Source organism: Cannabis sativa, chromosome 2, assembly GCF_029168945.1.
Source record: "Cannabis sativa cultivar Pink pepper isolate KNU-18-1 chromosome 2, ASM2916894v1, whole genome shotgun sequence".
NCBI classification, from domain to species: Eukaryota; Viridiplantae; Streptophyta; class Magnoliopsida; order Rosales; family Cannabaceae; genus Cannabis; species Cannabis sativa.
Window position 1 is genome coordinate 68,080,570 of NC_083602.1, and position 20,169 is coordinate 68,100,738.

Sequence of the window (20,169 nt, forward strand, 5' to 3'; positions counted from 1 at the left end):
AGGGAAACTCATTAACACAGTAAAGTTCTCTCACTTGCTGCCCAGTGAAGCATTGTCCCGTCTCTCCATGTAGACATAAAGCAGAAAAAGCTTCTATGAAAGATTCATAACGAATTATTTTTATGGGCGCATCAGAAGTAGGGTTTTTGCTTACAGCATCTTCGTACCTACTATAAATATCTTCATTTGATCCATTGAAAATAACTCAGTGTGGACCTGAACTCATACTTGATATATTCTAATGCTGTGAATAACTAAATTACAAGTTAATTTCTCTATAAAATTGATGCTGGATTGGAACACCTCTCAAGTGTGTTATATAAGGCGTGAAGGATAAGTTATAGTACGTTTTTTAGTTAGTTGTACTCCATTGGGCACATCTGATGTGTCAAAAGAGGGGTGGTTAAATCTCTGGATTATGCAATTTAATACAAGTGTACACGTACGGAGTATCGTTAAATATCAACCTTATTCATCAATCCTGTTTTTCCAAAAAAACAAATGTACTGCGGTACTGTTCTAACGTATGACGATGGTTTAATTCATAAGAAGATGTAGGTCAAAGGCCCATTAATATCAGCCCAACGTATATAAATGGGAGCAACTACCCATTCTACTAAAAAATGTCATTACTTTAACCAAAAAAAAATGATCCTTACTTTTCAATCTTTATTTTCCACATAAAAAAAATGTACTATTATTTTTTTCTGACGTACGAAATGGTTTAATTCATTAAACAAGGTTGGTAAAGGCCCATTCATATAAGCCCAACAATTTTAAATGTTACCACCAACCCATACAACTCAACAAAATTTCTAAACCCTGAACTCATACAATAACCTTATTTTCCAATTAATTTTATTCAAAATTAAATGTAATTGTACTATTTCACTGTTTTGAAGTACAGTAAGAGTGGAATAGAGTTTCTAATTTTTCAAAGGCCCATTAATATCAGCCCAACAGACTTATATGTGATCACCAACCCATACTACTCTACAATCTCAGGCATTCAATCTCATAAAATCTAATTTCACTCCACTCACCACTATCTTTCCCTTATTCTCCATCTCAAATTCTTGGATATCAATAACAATCGAACACTCTACTCCAGTACATTAACGTCGAAGGAACAATTGGTTACTTATCAGTAAGTCCTTTTTTTTTATCTTTCTCGACAACTATTCCTTACCTATTAACTTTATCATTTAAATTGTTAACCGAAACAGATACAATATGGATGTCGAGTCTCAAGCAGAGAACATGAATGAGGAACAAACCTACGAATGGGAAAGCATAACAACAGAGCTAAACATCACAAAACCAGTAAATGAGATTCAAATATGTGACGTCCTAGGCAAGAGTCTCGACAAACTGGGAAAATGGGAAGCATTCTACGAAATGTACGCAAAACGGATGGGTTTCGGCACAAGAAAAGATGATGTACGACGTTCTCAAGGAGTCATTGTAAAGCGCAGGTGGGTTTGTTGTTCCGAGGGTTACAAAAGAATCACAATAACGGACAGACAAAGAAAAAAGAGACCTCATGATGTCACTAGAACCGGATGTCAGGCAGCATTACGTATTTTACTCACACAACCGTCTAACACTTGGAAATGCAAAGAGCTCAGCACAATACACAATCACGACCTCGCTTCACCAAGTGAGGTACAATTTTTGAGATCATATCGAGTAGTGTCCGATGGCTTGCTTGCCCAAGTTAGGTCGATGAACTCCGTAGGAATTAAAACTGCCAACATAATGTCTCATGTTGCTTTGCAAAGTGGAGGTTACGAGAGAATGCCATGTCAACTTCGAGATGTCTACAACAGGGTTGCTGGTTCCAAGCGAGATGAAAAGATAGAGACGGACTCAGAAGGAGCGTTGGGATTTCTTGATTGTCTCGCAGAGAGGGATCCAAATTTCTTCGTTGTATATCAGGTGGACGAGGAGAATCGATTGGCTAACTTATTTTGGGTAGATGGAAACTCACGTGTCGATTATGTGGCTTTCGGGGATGTACTAGGGTTTGATACGACCTACATGACAAATGAGTACAATAAGCCTCTCACTGTTCTCATTGGTGTAAACCACCATTTCAACACATGCATCTTCGAGTTCGCTCTCCTCCTCCACGAGAAGCTTCCATCCTATTGTTGGCTACTTCAAAAATTTCTCGAATGCCATGGAGATAAGAAGCCCAATGTTGTAGTTACTGACCAAGATGTGGCCATGAAACAGGCCATCATGGAACACATGCCAGATGTTACACGCCGTCTATGTGCTTGGCATCTCAATACAAATGCTTCCAAAAATGTTAAAGATCTGATCTTCTTGAAAAGATTTAAAGATCTGATGTACAACTACTACGAGGAGGAGGATTTTGAACCAAGATGGTTAGACGTCATCGAAAGCCAACAACTAACAGATAATGAATGGTGCCAAACAACATTCGACACAAGAAAATAGTGGGCAGAAACTTATTTAAGGGGTTCATTCGTTGCAGGAATGAGAACCACACAACGTTGCGAATCGATCAACTCCGCTCTAAAAAATTTTTTAGAGAAGAATTATTGCTTGCGTGAATTCGTAACAACCATAGATTTGACAGTCTCAAAGCTCAGACACAACGAGACTACAAATGACTTCAAAAGCAGATGCACTCGACCTCACCCACCTAATCCTACATGTTTGACCACGTACTACAACCATTGTGCTGAATTCTACACAAGAACTATGTACCACAAGGTTGCTGAGCAGCTTGATTTAGAGAATAATTATTTTGTCCTAGGTCAGGAGGAGGAAGGAGAGTGGCAGATATACACCATTGGAAAGTTTCAGCATCCGGAAGTCCAATACCGAGTTCATTACTGTGAAGGCCAACGAGCACTACACTGTAGCTGCATGCTATATGAAAGTCAGGGGTACCCTTGTAGACATTTATGGGCTACAATGAAAAGATTAAACATGAGAAGAATACCTAATACTCTTCTCATGAAGCGATGGAGCAAATCTGCAAAGACTAATCTTCACCTACATTTTAACCCCCCAGCACAAGAACAATAGCACATTTATGAGATGGCTAGGTTTGGATCTCTCAGTTCCACTAACTTATAACTTCACTTTCTATGCAGCAATTACAGGGGATTCGTACACACGTGCAAAGGAAGAGATTGAACGGCTAACTCTAATGTTCAAGGAAGAATTTGAGATGAGTTCCACTCCGGAAGGAGAGACGCCACAACCTGGAAGATATCGTAACAACCCCAACATTATTAAAGACCCCAAAGTTGTGAGAACAAAGGGTATAGGAAATCCAAGGGAAGGACCGAACGGGGAGCAGATCCCAAGAAACTTAAGACATTGTCGCATTTGTCGCTCATCAGGCCATGATTATCGACGGTGCCCAAAGCGTCAACAGAATATTGGATCTCATGGGCAAAAATCTGCACACAATCATCCAACAACTGACTCATTCAATGAACACTCCAACGCATATTTCCCGGAACCGTCTTCCTCCACACAAGAATCATACTATGGTCATTCATATAACTAGCTATTTTTAACCATTGATGTTTTAAGCTTTATGACTCTAATTATTGCTTCAAAAATTCTAGATTTATATACTTCATGTTATGTTTGTCGTGTTTAAGGTAATTATCTCAACCAATCTCAAAATTATAATTAACGAACAAATAAATTATTTTAGGCAAAAAAATTCAATCTTATAAGGTTAAAATTTCCATAGTAATTAATTTTTTATATATAAAATAATAAAAACAATACACCAACGTAAAACTCAATGTATACCAACACATAATTTCATAAGTTATAACAAATTATTCTTAACAATATACTACGAAATATAAATGAACGTACTCGGTATGTGATATTTTGTACACTAATTTTACTAAACAGCATGCAGAAACAATTAATGTACAAGGTACGTAATATAATGTACTCAACTACAATCCCACAATTACATACATGATATGAAGGAATGAAAATACCAAAATAATCCCACTCCGACAACATGGCCCCACTGCATACAGTATATTTGTACAATTAACTGCCACGAACAGTAAAGCTGTTGTACTTTTTCGTACATTAACTAACGTAAACAGTAAATTAATTGTACCTTTTCATTTTTTAATTAAAAAAATAAATGTACAACCGGTAAAGAAACCTAGAATAACTGGTTCTCAACTAAATTAAATAATTAAAAAAAAAACTATTATAACGTGGGACCTACTTGCCGTACAACGGATTTCAATCCGTGATTTTTACTTCTGGACACAAAATCGTTCGCCTATATATTGATTTGTAAGAAGATGACTAATTAACTAGTAGCATGTAAATGATTTTGAAAAAAAAAAAAGAAAACAAAAGTTAGTAGCTTGGAACGAACACATTATCACTTACGGAGAGAAATGAACGACTTACACCAACACCAGGTAAATAACGGAGGAGTGTACTTGCTACTTATTACACAAAGATTAAAAAAGATGAATATTAAGATTCTTATACCAGAAATTTGTAGGTTGTTAATCTAATCCAATCTCACTATTTTGCTCATAATACATTTAATTCGCACTAAGTGCAGATTTCATATTTTAGTTCCAATCTAATCCACGCAATACCATAAATCCAATCCAATCTGCAAAAGTGTGATTGGATTTGTTATTTTGAATTAGTTACTTTTCAATATTAAACTATTTAATATTTATGAAAAAAAAATATATATATTTTTTCACATAACAACAAAATAAAATAAATTATTGTTATCTCAAACAACAAATTAAAATAAATAAAATAACAAATAACAAATTTAGAAAAAAAAAAATTGTATGTATAAAAAATATTTAATTTTGTTTAAATTGTATGTAAAAAAATTATATATATGAATAAAATATATATTTAATCTATTAAATTTTAAAAATATACGTGTATTATATGTATTAAATTTTTTAATTATTATTTTTTTACATTAAAATTTTAATTATAATTTTTTTTATAAATATGTGTGGATTAAATTTAATCAATTACTTTTACATGTAAATTAATATGGAATCCGTGTAAGTGGGGATTTTAAATTTTCCAATTCAATTCCATCCACACAAGTACGAATGTCCGTACAAATGCGAATATTCACCGTCACTTTAAGAATTGGATTGAATTGCAAATTAAATTGAATCTCCTATTTTATTAACACCATGAAAATATTCATTCATAAAAAAAAAAAAAAAAAAAAAAAAAGTGAGACTGAGAGTCACTATAAATAAAATTTAATAATTATTTCTATAATAATAATCGTAAAATTTGAAGTGAACATAGTCTTTGGCTTCGCGTGAGAAAATCTAAGATAAATGGATAAACAATCACAACAAAAGAAGCAAAACACCTCAAAGAAGAAAAAAAAAGTGACGTGAGAAATGTGCAGAGAAAAACATCAGAGATAGTACTAGGAGAAGAGTGACCATAAACTATGGGGGGTAAAATTGGGTGGGAGAAGAGGTAAATGACGGTCTACCATGAGACAAGGAATCATATCCACCTTGGAACTCAAAACACAGAAACACAATATACATATATATATATGTACTATTATCTAATTTCACTCACTCTTTTTATCAATCACTTTGCCTACATTATGTAGTACACGCAACCTGTAATTTCTTTCAAGCTTTCTGATTCTGTCTACTGCAGCATCACCATCGTCATGCAGTTGCGTTTGCACCCATTTATTCATCCATAAACCTATCAAATATTATATACATGTCAACTGTCTCCTATCACCCTGTCATCACCTATTTTCATTTTTATCATACCAGCATGACATCATATATTGGGTCAAAGTCAAAAACATGTTTCATTTATTTTTATCTCTTTAATCCTTCATGTTATCTTTTTTGCTCACTAAAAATGTTGGTCTTTGCAGTAAATTAATTTTTAGCTGAAATGATAAAATGGGGAGTGGAGCCTTGGAGGTTTTGGTATATTGTCATATGAAGAATTGTAACCTATATTTTTTTTGTAGTGGAAGTTAAATTACACTCTCTCAATCATATCAGATATAACATATACATTATAATGTGTGCCTATATAGATCACTAAATGTGCAATTGAAATCCATAATTTAAGCACTCTACTCTGATTTCCCACTTCAGATATCCATAATTTGCTTCGATATAGCACAATATTTATAATAGCTGACATGATCCATTTTCAGTAAAGATCGAAAGTAGGAACAATGATTTTAGTATGATGAATTGATAAAAAAAAATAATCTAACTTTTCAAGACGAGTTTATCAAAAGATTAGAATCTATGAGAAGAACTAAGCAAGGGAAATAAGGGAGGAAAAGAGAGAGAGAAAGGAAAGTTTGGCTTATTAACTTGGCGGCAGGAAAAGTATATATCCCAACAAAACTGACCTATACACACGTAAAATATATTGCTATTTAACGAAGAATTATTGATCAGAAAGGTAAGAATTAGATTCACTGTGGCCTGTGTCAAATTCAGGGTCAAATCTAGTATCCTATCCTATGCCTACTACTACTACCACCACCACCTCTATTTGCCACATCGTCCCACTTTCCTAAATGTGTGTGTACACAACTCGCTCCTAATAAGATGAACCATACCATGAGTTAGATTAGATGTGAGTACATACCACTCGTAGTTTATGAGAGTGTAAAGTGATTGTATTGGCTCACTTTTTTTTCTCTACCACTTTAATTCAATTTAATTTAATTAATTTTCTTCGTCATAGTTCTTAGTTGGTCTTTAAGCTACTTACTATTTTTTTCTTTGAATCAATTAAGATGGTCGTGGCTTTTTCTTCATAGGTGACAATTTCGCAATCGCTTTGATTGCTTGCTATGTCTTAATAGGATGGGTGTATTTAAAGAATGCCCACTTCAAGACTCAATCTCTTAAACATACTCTCTCTCTTCTTTCTCTCTCTCTCTCTTTCTTTATGGAAACTTGTCTATAAAAGCTTGTCCTTCTTCACTTTTCTTCATGCATTCTCAACTGAATTATGGTCATGGTTACGGTTATGGGGAGTGGCTCTTGCTGGAGAAGCAGGGCACGTGCAACAGAGCTATCTACAAAAGGCTCAACTCAACTACATTGCAAGTAGTAGTGTTTGCACGTGCTCCCCTTCTCCAACATGAGTTTCTCACCCAATTATTTGGCGTATTACAAACAACAATTGGAGCTTCCAGAGTTTAATTCTTATGTTAGGTAAAGCTGTTTTTTTCTTTCTTTTTTTTTACCACTCTTTTTAACATATACATTTTGTTTGTATGTATGGATATTGTTTGGTCTGCTTTCTCTCAAACAGGCATGAAAAAAGTGGCATTTCTCGGCAAGGAACCAAAAAGAACGGTTGGGTTATATATAGATGCATAATGAACGAGAAATCCTACTTCTCTCAAATTTACAGTTTAGCTTTGTATTGTACCAACTCATTTTTTGGAATGAAGAGAAAATTTAAAATGAACTACTAATTATTATCATGCATTTGCATTGTTCCTCAAAAATTTCTTCATATCACTTCCCTCTTAAAATATCTGACGTAAACTAAGTATCAAGATGTTTACAAAGAAACTATATTCACCAATAAAGAAATTTTGGAAGTGGTCTGGATATGCAAGCATAATAACCTTTTGAAATTGTTCAAAATCTAGAAGTGGCTCTACAGTTGCCCCACAATAGAGGAAAAGAAAAAGTTAAAATAGTCAAATAAAAATGAGTAGCCCAAAGAAGGTTGGTGTAGTCATCATTTAACTGCAATAGACAATAAAAAAAATAAGAAAAACAGCATTAGTTTTGAGTCTTTTGACCAATACCAATGATGCAATAGCTGTACTTTTTAGGTTTGCATAATATTAGTCTCCGGCTATGTAGTACGGACAATGCACTATAGGTGGAACGAGCTGCTGTGGCAACAACACATAAAAAGGGTTTAAACCTGAGCCAGATGGCGTAAGAATGTAGTTGATCCAAGCCAAAACTTTGAACCTATGCCTAAGAAGGTGGGGGACATTTAGTAGTTAGGTGATCCCCCACCCAATTTTTTGTTCCCTTTTTTCTTTTTCTTTTTTTAGTTTCTCTCTTTTTATTTTTTGAGCATAGGGGTGTTGGAAATTGAAGTGAAGAAGGGAGACAAGGAAAAAAAATAAAACAAAAAGCAGAGCTGCTGGCTGGCTGCTGGTGCTGGTGATGCTGCTACTTACTGCTGCCGCTGCCACATTGAAGGTGAACCTTAAATTGCAAGCAAGGCCTTAAAACTCTAGTATAGGAACGAAGGTAAAGAGAGGGAAAAAGAAAGAGAAAAAATATAAAGGAATATATAAGAAAGTTCCACACGCAATGCACATCCATCGAGGGTTGAAAAAACAAATTATTATTTTTTTTTATAATTTATTTGTGTATATGTTATATGTATCAATGATTATGTCATGCTCCAGGTTATTTATACCTCGGCCTACCCTCGTTGGTCCACATGACAGGCCAAGGAAGTAAGCATGCCCATCAGTGAGCTAAACTACCTAAAAAAAATGAAAAAAATAGCTTAAGTATATAAAATTTTACATCCATCAGATGAGTAAATAATAGGTAAAATAGAGCACCGAATTTTTGAGGTATATGAGCAATACATTTTAACTAATCATTTTATATGTTTGTTTTCAATTATTTTATTAATAAAAAGTTTAAAGATGTAAATTTAAAGAATTTAATGTATAGTGTAATATAAATGTGTAAAGTAAAATAGATAATTTAAAATTTTAATGAAGTATTTTAAATGATAGGATAAAAATAACTTCTTCAGGTTAGATGGTCATTATTCATTAGTTCTTGTAGTGTTTTTTTTAGCAAATTAGTTCTTGTAGTTTATGTTAACATATTTTCATGAGAAGAGAACAGAAAACTCTAATAAACACAGTAGAATTCTTGACTTTTAGATAGTAAAACTTCGTTATACAAACTAATTTTGTAAGAGTGACTAATATTATGATGTTAATAATTTGCTAAGTAACGTCACTTGACACTTGCCAAGCCTGATTTGAACTCAAATTATGTTTTTCCTTTTTATGGGTTTTTTTTTTCTTTGAAAGGTGGGTTTTATTTTATTTTGAATTTTGATGATGTACCTTCTTCAGTAGATGTGGCCATCTTGTTCAGCCAATTTTAATGGGGTTGGTGTATTGTTAAGAGAAATTGAGAATCATTTTCTGATCCATCTTAAATGATTTGGTAGAAATTTTGGAAATATATCTAAAGAGAAAGGCCTGCTTTTATGAGCTGTGTGTTTGTGCACTTGTGATGTTGAAAGAGCCAGTTCATGCATGTTCAGTTTCATGAATTGGCTACTTCATTGATATGGAAAAGAACAGATGCAAGTAGTGCTTTCCAAAATGCAAGTACATTCCTAATAGATGCTTATGCCATGAAGCGGAGAAACATAAATGCAAAAGCTGCAAAACAAAGGGAGAAGTATGGAGAGAGTTGCATAATGAGTCATCCTTACTGAAAAACACAATTTAATGTATTGTTTCAAAACTGATCCCAATATCAGTACCAAAAGTAGCTAGCTACTCTATCATTGGTAGAAAAACTAATAAATTCTTTAGCATAGTTTATTATCAGCTTCCCAAACTATACAGCTCTATACTATCATACCAGGAAAAAACAAACTCTCATTTCTAAATATTAATTTGCTTCAATGATCCATTATATCTGGAACTTCCACCGCATACCTGTGGATCCAATCAGACCAGACATTAGAACTTTCATGGTCAAGATGTTTGATGCACTTCCAAACTGCACTGTTACACTTGAGCCCACTCCCGAAAGACAACTGCCAAACTCGGTCCCCTTTCTTAACTCTTCCTTTTGCCTCAAGATAGCAAAGTGAGTACCAAATTGAGGCAGAGGATGTGTTCCCAAACTTGTGAAGTGTCATCCTTGAGGCTTCAATGTCCTTTTCTCTCAACTTCAGTTTCTCCTTCACTGTTTCGATAACTGACTTCCCGCCTGAATGAATACAAAAATGCTCAAACGCTTTCTTAAAGTTTGGTATATAGGGCCCTCTTTTTTTTGCTGGGGGCCAAATTTTCTTCCAAACAATTGCCAAAATGTACTTGACTTGCTCTGAATAGGGTAGTACCAATACTGCAAGTGTAGCCGTATTAACTCTTAAGGCTTTCCCTGCTACTTGCTTGAGTGATTTTGATAAGTTAACCCCAGTAAATCCATCCTTACCTGGCTCCTGGATTACACATTTGTAATAACTATCTTTGGCATAGGTTCTCACCAAGTGTTTAAGTTCATATTTGGCTACTCTTTTGTCTCTTTTCCGATTGGAAAGCAAGACCGCAGCACCACCCATCCGAAACAAACAATTAGCAAGCAACATGGACTTGACTTTTCCATTGTAGATATTTGAATAAACAGATTCCATACTCAGAATCAAAGCTAGAGAGTTCTCATGAACTTTGAGGAGGTCTTCAGCCAAAGAAACTGATAATAGTCCGGCACTGCATCCCATTCCAGAGAGGTTGAAGCTCTTTATATTGCTTCTCAAACCAAACTTGTTGACAATCTTGGAAGCAAAAGAGGGAGCTGGACAAATGACGCTGCAGTTAGTTATGAGAATATCAATGCTTTTTGGGTCAATTTTGTGCCTGGAAAGGAGCTCTTGTGCTACTGAAAAGAGCACCATTTCAACTTGTACAGCTGAGTTAAGAGTTTGATCGGTTGGATACAGATGAATACCAGCGGGAAAGTAGCTTTTGCTTCCAAGACCAGATCTTTTCAAGACTTTAGTTTGAAACTCAATAGTCTCACTGTTGAATTTGCCTAATCTTTCTATGTGTTCTACGAAGGTAGATGTAGGGGCTCGGTAAGCATCAGGGGCACTATAACACATGAAATCAACTAGATATACACGTTTTGTTTTGTAGAAGAGATATACAGCAGTGGCTATGGCGAGAATGGCTGCTAGAATCTTGAGCTGGCTAAAGACAAATATTACATTGGCAAGGAAGAACTCCATGTCGATAATGTTAGTAGATGATGAGTTATGGTGTTGAAATTTACAGGGTTGACAATATATACATGCAAAAATTTGGTAAATGGCTTTGACAAGTAAAGAAGTGTGCCATTGTTTAGGCATAACAAACGGATGGTTAGAAGACTCATGCCAAGGCAGTGAGTAGATAACTGGTCACGTAGCAAGTAATTTTCACAGAAAATTTATAATGCTGGTAAGTTTGTAACTAAAAGGAAAACAAAGAAGGCCAACGATAAGCGGATCTTAATATTTTTGTAGTAAAATATGCTTCTCAAGTTTAACATTTTTAAAAATTGTCATCAAGGACAAGGAGGATCACACAGTCACGCTCCGTTAACGTTTGAAACGGTGTAGATATTAAGATAGACTAAAATTGATGTTTTCTTTTTATTTTTTGGAAAGGGCTAAACTTCATTCATGCTTGCTCGCATACACAGGCAGATAAATACCAATGTGTCATCTAGCTCAAAAATGAAAAAGAACAAAATCATGTTTTCCTTCGGTAATATGGGCACTGCTTTACATGAACAAGTAACAAAATAAAACATCTTGATTCGGCAAACCAAATTAACGACATCACTTGATACAAGAAACTATAGAAACATAGAAGCATCACTACAGATCAAATCCGTGATCAAAACATATGCTAATATATTCTCATCGGTCAACAAACAGCAGTAATAATTTAAAATCTCGTAGCTTTTACTGAACAAAATTGTGAACCATAATAATTTTCAGTGAAAACACCATCACATTGGAAAAACTAAAACAAAGGAAAGTCTGGCAACAGGAAATTAAGTTCTTCTAACAAATAAAATATTACAGAGGTTTAATCTTCCTCCTCACCCTCATTCTCGGCAATGTTGAAATACCTCAATTCATAAACATTACGATCTTTGTTGGATGAGATTACACGGAGCCAATCGCGAACATTGTGCTTCTTCAAATACTTCTTGGTCAAGTATTTCAAATACCTAAACAAAACATAAGTAGACATGCCAAAAACAACAGCATCAGACATCTCAATACATAAATGAACCCAAATACTACTTGGTCAAGTATTTCAAATACCTAAACAAAGAGAAAGTAAACATGTCAAAATCATAAGCATCAGACATCTCAATTCATAAATGAACCAAATCCACACACAAACATAAATCATTTTAATAGAAAAAATTTACGGCATATAAATCAGCACACTAATATATATATACTAGAGCTAATGCCACTTAAAAAATATATTGAAGCATCGGCCTTCTAGACTAGTAGCATATTGAAGCAACTAACACATGTAATATTATTTGTTGCTGAACACTTACAAATCACTGGTCATGACAGCAAACAAACATGATGTCTATGTTGATTTCTCTATATTAGTACAGTGACATTGGAAAATATAATTACTGAACCTTTGTCACATATAAGTGTAATGCTTAACTATTCTTAAAATCAATAGCAAAAAATTCAATTTTACCAAGTCTTGAAAACCTACAATAGTGAAAATGAGATTGTATTCCAAAACAAAAAAGAAAGCGAAATAAAGAGTACTGCAGCAAAGTGGGAAGATAAAACCTTGACTGGCAGAGTAACCCCTGTTTTTTATTGCACAGTTTTGAAGAGTCACAAGTTAATCAAACATAATGCTAATTAACAGTTTCAGTTTTACACTGCTAAATAAACAGAAATACACAACAAATTCTCATCTAGTAGGCATTTATTATATAAAGAGAAAGATATACATATATGAGAAGTAAAATTTTCCTTTGCAATCAACTTTGAACCAAGCAATCAAATACAGATTTAGGATTTCTAATAGTAAAATTTAAAGTTTTTCTGATAAGCATCTTAGGCCTACGGTAAGGTTTACCTACACTAGAAGGGGTAGACAAACTTAGCTTAGCGCTGAGTTGGCTTAGGGATGGGTAATTTGGTAATTTCCTTAGTGGTGAGCTGCCTTATGTAATGAATGAGAATGCTAGAATTAGCTATGCAAAGTTATGCAAAGATTGAGACTCAAACTTTGCAGAACTAATTCTAACATTCTCATTACATAAGGCAGCTCAGTACTTGCCACTAAGGAAATTACGAAATTACCCATCCCTAAGCCAACTCAAAAATAAGCTAAGTTTGTCTACCCCTTCTACTGTAGATAAACCTTACAGTAGGCCTAAGATGTTCATCATCTTCGCTTCTTAAAGGTACAGCCATCAGAAATGCATTACTCAAACCATGTAACAACACATCAAGTTTCAATGGGAGCAAATGATACCTCTTGGAGAAATTACTGTCAGATGTAACAGTAATCTTGCTCTTCTCACGGGTAACAGTTACTGAGTCACCGAGAGCGCCTGCCTTGCCACCAACCTTAATCCTCTCCTGGAGAAACTTCTCGAGGGATGCAATATCCATGATTTTGTCCTCCACCGGTTTAGCACAATCAATTGTAAATGTTGCTCCCTTCTTCTTCCCCTTGGGAGCTGCTGCACTTCCTCGACTCATATTTGCTTGTTCTGTACCAAAAGAACCAAATAACAAACCAAACTAACTCAACATTATGTCTCTTAAACCACATCTAAAGACATTTTTACTGGCATCGAATTAGCAGAGCCCCATGCCATAATAAACAATTTATCATAAAGGTAAAAAAAAATACAAATTTGGCTACTAACAAAAAAATATATATCGATTACAAGCGTTAATTTCTACTATGCGCCCATCTTTAAATTAGTCTTTCAGCTATACAATATGTCCTTTCCCCAGAAATTAAATCGTTTAAAATAGAAATCATTGCTTCCGAGTCTTCAATATTCAAATTAATGGAAAATAATATTACAAGGACAAGAAAAAAAATAGTTTCCCACTCTAAAATCGGTTCTTAACTAAGTTTTCTCAGAACCCGCATCAAAATCTTAGCCTCTATTTTGATATGGGAAATGAAATCACAGTGACTAATTTCCAATTCCAACATTCAAGGAAACAATCTAAATCGTACATGAAAAGAGAGAGAGAGAGCAAGAGAGAGAGTTACCGGTGGCCACAGAATTAGAGGCTGAGAGAGAGATGTAAAAGATGGTGGAGCTGCGCGTCGTCTGAGAGGAAATAGAAGCTAGGGTTTTGGTTTTTAAACTTCCAGCAGACCCGAACTTTCGTCTATCACTAATATTCCCTTAATTTGTTTTCATTTGTGTTTTTGTCCCTCTTCCTAAAACATCTAACATTTGGGTCCTCTATTTTTTTCAATATGGATAATAAGGAAGATTTTAAAAGTAAAAAAAAAAAAAAACTATATTATACTGCAAAAATGTTCATTTCTATTCTATTCTTTATAATACTTTATAAAAATTTTAATTTTTTCATTTTGCCTTTGTATTACATTATATAACAACTTTTCATATTTTCTCCATATCATTTCATATTATATTTTCAAGGGATATTGGCGGCTAAACCACTTGAACTTTACGGTTTGTAACACTTAACCACAAAAATCGAATTTTTGGCCGCTAAACTACTTAAACCCTAGTTCTGTTTTGCTCTGCACACCTCCGTCCAAAAATTACAGTTAAGTGTCATGGTAGACTGTCCATGTGTACATATGTGTACACATGACAAAATTTTAGTGGTCCACATAATTTTAATTATTAAACATTATGAAAAGCACAACTGTCACTTTGGTGACCTGGCGTATGAGAAAAGTCGACGTCCGCGAACACCCATGAGAGTCGATATCCGCCTTAGGTTCCTGTAGTGCGCATTTGGGGAGCCATTTGAAACGAACCTTCCTGTTAGACCTTTTTGGGTCGAGGAGAGACATTTCTTATCCCGCTCTTGGGAAGCAAATTCTGCCGTAAGTAGGCTTTCGCATATTTCATTTTTTGCATCTTTTAAAGGACTTTAATTCACGGAAGATTAATTGAGCATTTTCCATTAAATGCAACGTGTCTTGTCTTGCATAAAACACAGATAACGTTTACTCTCTAAGCTTTCGAGACGCAACGCGATCTGAGAGCTTGCAGCCCTTCTTAGCTTTTTTGTGATAAACCCCTGACACATGGGGCTATCTGAGATCGCTTCATATTCCTGAAGTTGTCATCATAAATACATAAGTTTAACTCTCGGTTGCAAATAAATACATAAGTTTAATTTTTGGCGGTAATAATACTAAGATATATTTTTAAAACTCCGTAGGCACATAGCCGTTAAATGTCAAATTATTATTCACGTGTCATTTTTTTATTGGTATATTTAAACTCATTTTTTTAAAAAAAAAAAAAAAATTAATAACAGAGATTTATCATGGATTACCACGTGACAATTTATTACTGCCAAAAATTAAACTTAGATATCTATTTGTAACTGAAAGTTAAACTTAAGTATTTATACCGTAAATTACTATCTTTTTTAACTATCTATTTAATATTTTATTTATATTTATTTATTTTATCAAAACCTCTTTCCTTCTATCTTTTATTCTTTGGACTTTCACTGTAATTGTGGAGAAGAATTACTCGTCATAAGATGTCACAATTAGGAGTGTTCATAAAATACTTAAGAGCAACTCCAACGTTGCACTAAAATTAAGATTTGGTGTATATAATCTATCCAATATAGCAGCAAACTTCACAGCATATATGTCGTGTGGCTACAGGTCACAACATATATGTCATGGCACTATAGCTACAACATTCTTTTTTTTAATTATTATTATTTGATTTATATTTATAGATATTGATATTATTATTTGTATTTAAAGATTAAAAATGTTACTTTTACGATGTACTCTCTTAAAATGAATCCATCTATGCACCCTTATTTGTTGCATCTCTAAAAAAAATTACCTTAATTTTTGTATGTCCATCTACATTATAGCTATTTAAGACAATTAATAAAATTTTGAGAAATTTAAAAAAATTTAACACGCTGAAAACAGGATTCAAACAGTCTGTTGCACGCAAAACTCTTTTATTTTATACATGCGCGAAATAGACTGTTTGAATCCTATTTTCAAAGTGTTAAATTTTTTATTGAATTTTTCAAAATTTTGCAGGATGTCCTAAATAACTACAACGCAGACGACCATGAAAAAAATTGGACTAAAAAATTTTCTTGTATGCTGAAATAGATAGGGGTGCATCAGTAGACCCCTAATGCATTGTAGAATTTTAATCTATTTTTTTCATGGTCATGTATATTATAATTATGAGTTTTTGGCGACTAAACTCTCTCAGCTATCGTTTAACTTTTATTTAACCCTCCAAACTCAACTTTTGACGATAAAACCCTCCAAACTATTCAACCAGTAGCAAATTTAAATTGTCATCCGGTTAATTGCCACTATGAACTGCTTATGTGCATACTCTTGTACACGTGACACGTTTATATTGGTATATCAAATATTATTATTTAAAAATTATTTTCAAAATTCATTTAAAATTAAATGAAATTATAAAAATAAAAAATAAATATTTAAAAAATAAAAAATATTGTAAAATTTGAAATATTTTTTATATTTTTAAATGATAATATTAGGTACACCAATATAAACGTGTCATGTGTATAAGAGTGTACACATAAGCATTCTATATTAGCAGTTAACTGTAGAAGTGGATGACAACTTAAATTTGCAAACTGTTAAGTAGTTTGGAGGGTTTTACAGTCAAAATTTGAACTTAGAGGGTTAAGTGCAAGTAGAGTGATAGTTGAGAGGGTTTAGCTGCAAAAAACTCTATAATTATTTAAGATATCCTACAAAATTTCAAAAAAAATCAAAAAAATTTAACACGCCGAAAATAAAATTCAAACTATTTGTTACAAACGTAACTCTTATACTTTGAGGGGTGCATTGCAAAATCACCTTTTAATTTATTGTGTGTAAATTTAGAGGTGAATACTATAATTATTTTAATTTTATTAAAAAATTAATATAATAATAAAAATATTTTTTAGTATAATTTTTTGTGTTAGGGTTAGAGTAAAAATAATTTTTGACAGCAAATTTAGTAATAGTGTGACACCAAAGCTCCTTGGAGATGCTCTAATCCAATCTAATTCGCACGATCCAATCAAGTGCGGATTGGATTGGATTAGAAAATAGAAAATCCACATTTGTGCGAATTGAATGTTGATTGAAATTTAAAAGTAACTGATCCAATCAGCACATATTTATATTTTTATAAAAAAAAAATAAATATACAATTAATATTTTAATGTAAATTATAGTAATTTAAAAATCTAATACATATATGATACAAATATATTTAAAAATATAGTAAATCAAATGTATATTTTATTCTTATTTATAATCTAAAACAAATTTATTTTTAAACATCTTTCGACTTTGTTATTTTTTGTTTTATTTATTTTAGCTGGTTGTACGATACATAAAACAACAATTATTTTCTTTATTTTATTGTTATTTATGTGAAAAAAAATATTTTTTTAATAAATATTAAATAATTCAATATTAAAAAAAAATCAATCTAAAATAACTAATCCAATCTGTAGTTTTGCAAATTGAATTGGATTTGAGATATTATGTGGATTGAATTAGATCCAAAATATAAAATCCACACTTAGTGCAAATGGAATGCGAGCAAAATTATACGAATTAGATCGGATAAACACTCCTAATCACAACACGCTTCTTCTGTCGCATCTCATGCCCTCTCATTTTCAGTGAGATGAAACTAAACTCTCAAGTCTGATCTCTGGTGTACTTTGAGAACAGTTTCAAACTTTCAATTTCACCAAGTACCCATTGAAACAATTGAAACAAGCATATATTAACATACATCATCAACCAAAAAAAACATTTGAATGAAACATGTTTGCTAATGAAAACTCAAAGAGTCATGTTTAAAACTTTCAATTTCACCAAGAACCCATTGAAACAAGCATATATTAACATACATTATCAACCAAAAAAACATTTGAATGAAACATGTTTGCTAATGAAAACTCAAAGAGTCCTCTAGTTGCTGAGGATTCTTAAATTTCTTCAAATGCATATAATAATTATCATTAAGCAAGAACTCATAAATGAATGAAGAATACACTAAGTTGTTGTAAAATGAAACAATACAGTGACCATAAATGCTAATCCCGACATTCAATCATCAACAATATCATCCAAATATTCATGGCCAAAGAAGAAATCCCACTACTTCTGACCAAAATCTTGGTTAGCGAAAATTGATGAGGAGGACGTCTTTGCCTCAGGTCTCATTACTGGGACATCCTTATAGTAACTGCCCAACTAAGTAACCCAAAACTAGGTCTGGGGAAAATGTGAAGATACTTAAAGAAAAAAATTGCTTTTTTTTTCATTTATTTATTTAATATTATTATTATAACTTCTTTCCTCTTTTTCTATACTCCCATATGGCAATTGTTGATGGAATATCACAGTCAATCCTTGTGAGGGTAGGAGTTTGGGAGGAACTTAGCGTACTGATCAGCCTTTTTGCCTGTTCTGTGGTCATAGTATTCCACCACTGCTGCACCAGCTAATGCAGCTAAGGTGAGAGCCTGAGCGTGCAACCTGAAATCATAAGATGAGCACAGATCAATACAGTTAATAACTACAGAATGAGCAAACAAATAAAAGAGATTTGACATGATCCAATTATTGTATTGGCAAAGAAAACCCCCATAGAACTTCTATATTACCACTGTGCCTAATAGCAAACCATTAGAATCTGTCTTAAGAGCACGTTCACTCAAGAATGCTTGGCAGCAAGGGACAATCACCTTTTCTCTCCTCAAATACATTAATCGAATTCATTTTTTATTTTTATGAGAATGGAAAATAGGATCTAATTCACAATCAAAACGCTCACAAAATCAAACCACATATCTCATGGTAGACTAGACCTCTCCCATTGATAGTCCTGACCAATAGACCTAATCCTCATGGGAGTATTTTATACATCGATAAAAGCTTTTTCCTCCACATAGATGTAGTTTAAACCCCATCTCAGGCCAATTTATTTCTCAGAACAACCAAAACAAAAATGTGAAATCAATCAATCAATTGTTTGGTTGCTATTCAATATTATATATATAAAAAAAAAAATCACAGCATAATGTTATCGCTTATGAAGATTTTGCCCGACTTAAAATTTCATTCTCATTCTTTAAAAGCCAAACCATTTAATCATTATACGGTAGATTAATTTGTCATTCAAGGCGTAAAATTAAACAGAGTTTAAACATACATCTTCTACATCTTACAATCAAACAATAATTTAAACTTAAATCTCAAAGGTAATAGAAACTCACCTAGCATGAATAATCTTCACACTTGTTTTCTTTGGTCGGGACCAATTGTATGCGATTGAACCTGCTATTCCGCTTAGCCAAAGAGACCCTATTTTTTTCGCAAAATAAAAATAATTAAAATTAAAAACTATCATCCACGAACACCCAAACCAAACAAATAAAAAAAAAAAAGAAAGCCCAGAAACCCAAAAAAGCAATCAAACAGACCCCTCTAAAGGAATTGTGCGAACTCATAATTTTTCCATATCTTTAGAAGAAAAAAAAAATAGAGAAGTTGAACCAGACCAGCGATGAGAAACAAAATAGACATGATTTTGTTCATTGTCATTGATATGGAAAAAGAAAATAGAATATTACCCACAGTTCGAAGCTTATGATCTACGACCCACTCTCTGGCGGATTCAAATTTGCTCTTAGGTTCGGCCATCGTAAGAAAAAGTTCTTAGATTTTTCGGAGAATAATTGTTCTTCGGAAGAAGAAGAAAAAACAAAAATAGAAGGAAGAGGAATTTGGTGAGCTTATATAGGAAGGAAAAGAACGAAGAGAAGGCGGACACGGACTTGTTAACCAGCCAGCCAGCTCGAGTCGGTGGGCGGATTTTTTTTTTTCTTTTTTTTTTACACCGCATACAAATTTCTAATTTTTTTTACTTTTTGATTGTGGAGTGAATTTTTTTTTTTTTAAAACAATGATTGTGTTCTATTGTTATTTTAATTATTTATTTTATAAAAAAATAATATTTTTATAAAAAATTATTGTGTAACAGTAAAATTATAAATTTCTACTTAAAATTCAATATTTTTTTAAAT

At 33.1% G+C, this 20,169-nt stretch overlaps 4 protein-coding genes across 4 annotated transcripts; 1 reads left to right on the forward strand and 3 right to left on the reverse strand.

Moving 5' to 3' along the window:
- Positions 1-1,233: 1,233 nt before the first annotated feature.
- On the forward strand, positions 1,234-2,466 carry LOC133034466 (protein FAR1-RELATED SEQUENCE 5-like). Its single transcript, XM_061109556.1, has one exon. It carries the CDS (start codon positions 1,234-1,236, stop codon positions 2,464-2,466), a length of 1,233 nt encoding a protein of 410 aa, XP_060965539.1.
- Positions 2,467-9,515: 7,049 nt separating this feature from the next.
- LOC115720060 (3-ketoacyl-CoA synthase 7-like) lies at positions 9,516-11,692 on the reverse strand. Its single transcript, XM_030649223.2, has one exon. The coding sequence runs from the start codon at positions 11,182-11,184 to the stop codon at positions 9,730-9,732; it is 1,455 nt and encodes a 484-aa protein (XP_030505083.2). The 5' UTR covers positions 11,185-11,692; the 3' UTR covers positions 9,516-9,729.
- Positions 11,693-11,763: 71 nt separating this feature from the next.
- Positions 11,764-14,315, reverse strand: LOC115719687 (large ribosomal subunit protein eL22z). The gene is made up of 3 exons (XM_030648828.2): positions 14,111-14,315; positions 13,352-13,592; positions 11,764-12,056 (listed from the first exon to the last, which is right to left on the reverse strand). The coding sequence occupies exons 2-3, from the start codon at positions 13,579-13,581 to the stop codon at positions 11,912-11,914; spliced, it is 375 nt and encodes a 124-aa protein (XP_030504688.1). The 5' UTR covers positions 13,582-13,592; positions 14,111-14,315; the 3' UTR covers positions 11,764-11,911.
- Positions 14,316-18,071: 3,756 nt separating this feature from the next.
- Positions 18,072-19,909, reverse strand: LOC115720642 (uncharacterized). The gene is made up of 3 exons (XM_030649806.2): positions 19,717-19,909; positions 19,360-19,447; positions 18,072-18,619 (listed from the first exon to the last, which is right to left on the reverse strand). The coding sequence occupies exons 1-3, from the start codon at positions 19,784-19,786 to the stop codon at positions 18,487-18,489; spliced, it is 291 nt and encodes a 96-aa protein (XP_030505666.2). The 5' UTR covers positions 19,787-19,909; the 3' UTR covers positions 18,072-18,486.
- Positions 19,910-20,169: the final 260 nt, after the last annotated feature.